Raw genomic sequence first — 7,451 nt, 5'->3', positions numbered from 1 at the left:
GGAAAACTCTCGAGGTCAGCTACAAGAATATGTAATAAAAAATAGGGGATGCCATTTAAAAAAATTGGTGTGACCTTTATGTGACCTTCAAATAATTCTTCAAGGTCAAACCAATGGTACCATCTTATGTCCCCCTCGAAATCATACAAATTTGTCTGAAACATTTTTGTCTGCTGGACTCAGTTTTCGAGATATTTTACTGTCCAAGTTAAAATGGGACACCCTGTATAGTTTATTGACAAAGTAGAATTTGTATCCTCGCAAGTCTGGCTTATTTTCATGGACACTGTCTAAATAGTATCTTTGGTGTATTTTCTAAGTAGGAGGGACGTATGCTGCTCGCACGTATATCTATAAGGCAAGAAAGATGGTACAATCTTTGATATATTTGACGGAATGTTTAGAATCAAATAGCAAAAGGAATTTTGACCCCGGTGGGACAACTCACCGGCGATTGTACCGACGAACCAACCCATAGGCAGCCGTATTTTTTCATTTCTCCTTCTGATTTGTGCGTCTCAATCTCTAATAAAACAAGCTTCGGGGATTCTGAGATTGAGTACGTGACAGAGAGAACTAACCAACAAACAGCTACAGTGCATCTAACAAATACAGCAACAACAATAAAAATAAATATAAATAAAAGTCGGGTACCAGCTCCGCAAGGTAAGCTAAACCATTAGTGCATATAAATACGTGGAGAGATGCATGAGGAACCAAAAAGTAACATGTAGAATCTAGATATGTAGAAGGATCTAAGCAAAGTGGCATTTAGCATTGTATAGTGCAAAGATTTTTCTTTTGACAGTACCGTACTGGTCTACACCCTTTGTTACGTACAAGTTGATAAGAATATGAGAAAAAAGTGTGTGTGTGTGTATGTGTCATCAAAAGAAAATTAAAAGATATTTTTGACTGAATATACGAACAACTTATAACACAACCGATAAATACATGTAAAAAGTGTAAGTATAAGAAACGAAAGCGCTTTGAAAATCTCATCAGCACTAGTCCGCTTTACTTATCTCACGTATCACGTATCACGATAAACCTGCCCAACTAGTAACTAGTGTAAAAGCATACTCAATTGGAGTTGAAATCATTCCAAGCATATGTTTTATATCAGTGAAAGTATACAAAGTATTGTAACGATCTTTTCAAATCCCAAAAGCACAAGTCTTTTTTACCGTCATCTCCAACACTTCGTTGTCTTTGCGTCGTCATCTGGGGTTCGTCGACCAGTGGCGTCGAAGTGTTGGAATGTGGTTCCACGAGAGGACTCAAAGGTGCTCCGCTTGTGCTTACCGACGACACAACCGCTTCCGTTTTTACTGACACCAACGGTTGCGATTGACAAACCGCCGTTACCGAACCACTTGTTGTCGTCGAGTTTCCATTACTACTACCGTTTGTAGCGTATCGTGGATACGGCTGATATCTACAGATATATATATATCATGTGTGTGAAGCATCTCAAGTATTAGTATCTGACAAATAAACTGCAAATTTATTTGCATTCTTGACAGGTTTTAACAATAGTTTAATAGGAATCGTAGAACGGATGCAAGTGAATCTGCAATTTGTGACATACTAATACTCGAGACGCTAGCTTCACACACGTATTTTGTAAAACATCGTAATAGGCGTGTCATGTTACATCCATCTATCAATCTCAGCTGCAATCGCTACCTTCTACTGCTGGAAAGCGCCGGCTCGGTTTTGCCGCCGCCGTTGCCGCCGCCGCTGCCGCTGCCGCCGCCACCATTGTTGTGGTTGTTCAATATTCGAGCGTGCAACGATGCCGCGAGTCCTTCTACAGGTAACAACTCCCCATTCGATGTACCTTGAGATGAATGTAAAGGCGACGAATGGGACTGCGTGAGCGACTGAGACGGATTATCCGAAAAGTAAGACTCGTGGTAAGGCTTAATATCCGCCCGCGGCAATTGAACCGGTGTATATCTGTAAAAGGAGACGATGGAAATAACGGATCCGCATCTGAAGCGTTTGTCGAAGAATACCTTTGCGGTTGCGTCGCCGGAGTGAAGAGCACAGACGACCTCGAACTAGTCGAGGGTGTGGAGGTGGAAGCCCCCGAGGAGGTGGGCGCGTAGCTAGCTACATGCGCCAACGTCGACAAACCGGCGTCTCCCTCGGCACTTGCTGGCCTGCTAATGGGAGAGTAGACGGTTTCGGGTCTTATCATCGCACTCATATCAACAGTGGCGTTGATTATAGACTGATTGGATATCTCGAGAGTCCTTTCGATCTCTCCATTAACGAGGTCGGCAATCGTCCTAGTGACGACGGGTCCGCTCCCACCAGGTGGTCCACCAGGGCCACCCGCTGCAAGCCGATTGTCATAATTGGACGATTGCCTAGGATCGATCGTCGTTCTGTCGGACGATGTCAAGTGAGACGACGAGAGACGCTCTTGCGAAAGATGACGGCGCAACGCTAGCTTCGCGGGTGACACCTGCAAAACGTACGACACGTTAGAGCAATTGTCTTTAACAATTTGTTAACAAACAGGTTTGAACTCACTTGAGTATAATCCGGAGTAGAAACATTCTGTGGTAGTAAAACGCGTTTTCTCTCGGACTCGGATTGACTTTGCAATTGCATCTGTTGTTGCTTATTTCGGTTTTGCTGATCTTCATTCAATACACTCGTGATGATACTTTTCAGTCTGTCCTCGAAATTGGCGACTCTCGGTGGCTCTTGATTGCTTCTACTCGACACGTCCTTGTTGGCTATCTGCGCTGTCTGCGATTGGGTGGACGAAATAGTGGACAGCGTGGCGAAACTGAGAGACGCCTGTGGCAGTCTAGCTCTGGAATTGCTGTTACCACCACTCTGCCTATTTGGTATACGACCCGCTTCTATTTGTCTTCCCGTTTCCAAAATCTTTTGCGCCAATATCTCTGGATTGTTCTCCTGTATCTTCCCTATATCCGGGACGTCGGGCCATTCCTGCGACCTCGAGCGGCCTTCCCTGCTTTTACGCGTAGCTCCATTTTTATTACTTTGCTGTTGTCCACCGTGATGCAAATTTTGTGCCGAGTGTTTACTTCCAATCGCATCCTTTTGCTGCTGAGCAATGGCAGCGGCCTGCTTTTCGTTACTCGTCCTCTCCAATACGTTTAATTCGTGCTCTAGCTTTGAAACCTGTCGCAAGCGAAAACAATCATGCCGCACATAAATATACGTTACAGCGTTACAATTTAATACGAAAGAAGGAGAGGAAAACGAAAGTAAATTGCAAATTAAAAGAACTGTAACAAAACTGAGAAACTTTTCTTCGCCAGTGATTAGTTGAAGTAAAAACGTACTGGGGAAATATTATTCGATGTGTCTGGCAATACTTAATTAAAGGAATTACACAACGTTTCGGGTGAAAAAAGGCGTCTCGATTGCGTTCTAAAGTCAGACAAGTGCCAACCAGTCGAAATCTGAAGACTATGAAATTATTGTGCGTTAAAAAACAGAGTTACAGAGTTACAGGGTATAAAAGTGAAAAAGGTGAAATAAACAAATTTACACGCTTAGGAAAAAATAGAAGGGCAATTCTATTTTCCGTATAACACTGATCGCATTAAATTCAGAATAGACGACCGTCTATGTTCGCACCAATCAATTCACAATAATAATGGTCAATTTCACAATAATAATGGAAGTTTTCTAACGGTATACAAGTATACAAGTTACAAAAGACCAATGTAACGGAAAACATACAAGTGAAAGCCACAAAAAGGGAGAAACAAAAATAATCCTTCCAAGCGCAAGACACAAATGTAACAAGATACGTACTTGAGAGTGCAAACGTTTACGCTGCGAAAGAGTGGCGGAAATTTCCTTCAACAAATAATCCTCGGTGAGCGGCTGGTGTGGATTCGTCATGCCATTTGCCTGACCATTATATTTCTCCTGTAATTCTTGATGCCTGAGCGCCACCAGCCTGTTTTGTTCAGTTTCCATAGACGCTACTTGCGCCTGCAATTTGCTTGCCTTAGCCTGTAGCTGTTTATGTCTGAGAACGATTTCCTTGGCTTTCGACAACAGATCCCCGGGTGACGTAGCATTGATACCTAATTCAGTCATTCTCGCTTTCAAGAGAGCTACGCTATCGTCTATTAGCACTTTGATTTGTTTCTCCAGTTGCGCCGCTCTCGACTGAAGCTTCGAGTTCCTTTCTCTTTCTTTCGCGATATCCGTATTAATGGACACTTTGTAAGCGGGCGTTCTCATCGATTCTAACATGAGCATAAATTGGTCCCTGCGGCAGAAGCACAGTGTTTTGTAATCTGTTTGTAACATTAACAGCGCGGAGAAAGGAGACACGGGAAAAAACCGAAACAAAAATAAAAGGAGATAAACAAGATAGATACCTATACAAGTCCAAGAGTATTTGTAGAGCGTAGGGAGTCGCGGACGGAGCAGGTGGTATACTGAGTTCTTCGTGCACCGAAGTGGAATGCGATTGCAACGAAAGCGACAATGAAGACAATTGTTGGTCTACGCAGCCGGGAGCAGGCGGGGGCTTCTTCCCGAGAGCTTGAGGCGATGTACTGAGCAAAGTCTGACTATGTAACAGATCTAATCCAGATATATTGATTGCCTTCTTAGGCTTGGCTCTCTTGATGCCTCTGCCCCTCTGTCTACCTCTAGCAGGAGCTCTCGTAATGCCATTTGCAGTTTTTCGATTGAACTTCCTCCGTATCTTGTTCGGCTGCCGGCGACTCTTGATAGCGCTGTCGTCCAGATCGGAGTCGCTGTTTGTTCCTTGCTGCTCCGAATGATTCGGACTGTCCAACTGCCTCGAGAGATCCCTCTTGGCTCTGTCCCCTCTCTCACTCCTATTAGAAATCTTACTACTATTGCTGGCAGTGTTGTTTATCACAGTATCAGAGTTTTCATCTAAGCCACCTTGTTTATTGTTTTTCAAGCGGTGGAAATAACGTTCCAATTTCGTTCGGTCGATTACGTGCAGGTAATACGACACAGGCTTACCGGTCCAAGAGACGGAACCTTTTAGCGGCGACATCTCCGAGACGTGCATTATCGTGCCGATATCTGGCGGGGCAAGAGAATTGCGAGATTAGAATCGCGTCGCGAGGAACAGTCGCCTCTGGAAATATCGGTTAAGAAACTATTGCATTACCACTCAAGTTTCTGTCCGTTATTCGAAAGTTTAGCGGACAAAAGGATTTTGAGGACACTATACGCGCGCCGTCCCGCAAATCAGCGAAACGTTCCTTCAGCTGATGATCAACCGTTGGGCCAAATGCAAAATTATTAACGAACACTATCGTAGATCCGGTAATACTTTCGCGATGCTCGTCGGCTAAGAAGTCTCCTTTTACCAGGCGATATTCTCCGCACCGCTTCCCGTACCAATTTAGCCATTTCCGAAAATTGATTTCCATGCTCTGCAACGGAACGCACCATCAATAAGATTAACGTTAATACAATGGATTTGCGATAAACGTTCCAAGTGGACATTGATACGTACCTGTGCATATTTCGATGGTACGTCCGCTTTCTCCACGCCGACGCAAATTTTACACAAAGTCGCAGCTGCCATCTGAAGAACCACTTGGCCAACTCCAGAACCCAGATCGACAAAGACATCGTCCTCTGTCACGTCGATCTGATCGATCATCTGGCAAACGAGTTCATAACTCGTTTCGCCGTAGACCTCGGGTGAAAAGGGCTCGTATTGATTCAACTTGTCCGGCTCGACCACAGCTTGATTGTAAGTTTGTTGAAGTATGTGACGAAGCAAACCTCTGCTAGGTCTCTTGTTTAGCCTCTGGGACGGCAGGCTCGTGCCTTTTTCCTATCGTACCAAGACGTTTTTGTTACTCGAGGGGTTTTACAAGCAAGGAAGCAAATACACTCGATGGCGGGAGACCAACGTACCAATTGTACTAAGCTATCGATGGCTCTGTTGAATCTATCGCACAGACTTTTCATACTTTCGTAGTCTCTTGGGTCGTAGTCGCAAAGCACATTATTTTCCAAGGGTAACTTGAGATCTGGCAGATCTTCGCAAACCCATCGCATAGATTCGATAACGTCCAGCGCTCCATCGTGACGATCCTGCGACACATACGTAGGCGTAAGATGCATATGCACATATATATATGCGGAGGAAAGAACAAGCGTATGGAGAATGACAACTCACAGAGCCCGATCCAGAAGTGAGAGGCCACTGATAGACGATCGGTTCCGCTCCTGCTGGCGAGTGCAAACACAGCTCCATTTTTCCTAGCCTAGAGAGTCCTTTCCCTAGTGTCGCTGCTCTTCCTCTTGGCGCGTACGAGAGGAAGGAGAGAGAGAGAGAATAGGGGACGTACGCGCGCACGCACGCACGCACGCACGCACGTACGCACGTACGCACGCACGCCGCACGGGTTCGTACCCACCTTGTCGAGTGGCGTGATGTAACGCGCGCGCCGTTCGTAAGGTCGATCTCAGGAGCGCACGGGAGCGAGGTAGGAGCGAGGAGGCAGTGCTAGCGTGAGCCGCGCTCCGATCGATCTCTCCCGACCCCGAGTCGAGATTCTCTCGCGGCAGGACGACCAGCCGAGGCCAACTAGGACACGAGCACCGCGTAGACGACGCTCGCCGATCCCCCCCGCACCGCGGCTACCTCCACGGACATGAAAGCGTCCGAGATAGCCGACGCTCGCCCACGATGAACCTTGCACGAGGACGAGGACGAGGATTATCCAGCCCCGCGCGGCGTGCATACAGAATACGGATTGACGGGAGGCTACGCGACTGTCGAGTAGTGCGGAGGCCGGTGAACGCGTGACGGACCGTGCCACCGGGGACCACTGGCAACTCACCCAAACCCACCGGGAACCACCGGGCACCACCGTGGACGCGCGGCGTCGATCTACGAAAATGCACACGCTTAAAAACACGGGCTGCCGTGCTGCACGGTGAAACAGAGCTCGGCCTCGGGGAGGGGGGGGGTGACGACATCAAAACATGGCGAAGATGGCGTCATGCCTCTCTTCCATCTGCCGTGCTCACTCTCTCGCCGTCTCGCCCTCCTACATCCGGTCTCCGCGAGCGACTCGGAGAGCGCGCGCCGATCGCGCACGGCGCCGGACATTCCCCTCTTCGCGCGCGCGTGTGGCGCTACGAGAGCCCATGGTGGAAATAACAAGGGGTGCGTTCCGAATTAGCTATATTTCTAGTTACAAAATTGGTACTACTGTAACTAACTTGCATAGGTTCCGTAAAGCGGCCTTTTCATTGACGCTACGATTTAGCGTCAAATAGGGTGCATTCGTTTAGTCCCAGTCTACAATAGAGATTTAAGCCCTAAGCCTTAAGAAATTGACTAATCACAGTCGCGCATTCTTCTCATACTTGACCGTGATTGGCCAATTTCTTAAAGCTTAGGGCTTAAATCATCTATTGTAGACTGGGACTTA

General features: G+C 46.7%; 1 protein-coding gene across 2 annotated transcripts in view; it reads right to left on the bottom strand.

The window, feature by feature from the left end:
* LOC105557690 (histone-lysine N-methyltransferase, H3 lysine-79 specific) overlaps positions 1-7,303 on the bottom strand; it is a 12,118-nt gene extending 4,815 nt beyond the window's left edge. The window contains exons 1-11 of one of the 2 annotated variants that reach the window (XM_012005001.1): positions 6,188-7,303; positions 5,923-6,102; positions 5,513-5,839; positions 5,162-5,429; positions 4,389-5,073; positions 3,811-4,276; positions 2,545-3,168; positions 2,022-2,476; positions 1,690-1,962; positions 1,188-1,438; positions 487-602 (exon numbers count right to left, since the gene is read on the bottom strand). In XM_012005001.1, the coding sequence (XP_011860391.1) occupies positions 592-602; positions 1,188-1,438; positions 1,690-1,962; positions 2,022-2,476; positions 2,545-3,168; positions 3,811-4,276; positions 4,389-5,073; positions 5,162-5,429; positions 5,513-5,839; positions 5,923-6,102; positions 6,188-6,265 (3,618 nt within the window). In that variant the 5' untranslated portion in view covers positions 6,266-7,303 and the 3' untranslated portion in view covers positions 487-591. Of the gene's footprint in view, positions 1-486; positions 603-1,187; positions 1,439-1,689; positions 1,963-2,021; positions 2,477-2,544; positions 3,169-3,810; positions 4,277-4,388; positions 5,074-5,161; positions 5,430-5,512; positions 5,840-5,922; positions 6,103-6,187 lie in introns of those variants that run through there. The other variant, XM_012005000.1, reaches the window with a different exon arrangement.
* Positions 7,304-7,451: the final 148 nt, after the last annotated feature.

The sequence above is a fragment of the Vollenhovia emeryi genome, unplaced genomic scaffold (genome assembly GCF_000949405.1).
Source record: "Vollenhovia emeryi isolate VEMERY1.0 unplaced genomic scaffold, V.emery_V1.0 DF939430.1, whole genome shotgun sequence".
In the NCBI taxonomy this organism is placed as follows: Eukaryota; Metazoa; Arthropoda; class Insecta; order Hymenoptera; family Formicidae; genus Vollenhovia; species Vollenhovia emeryi.
This window is presented reverse-complemented; position numbering and strand designations above follow the sequence as displayed.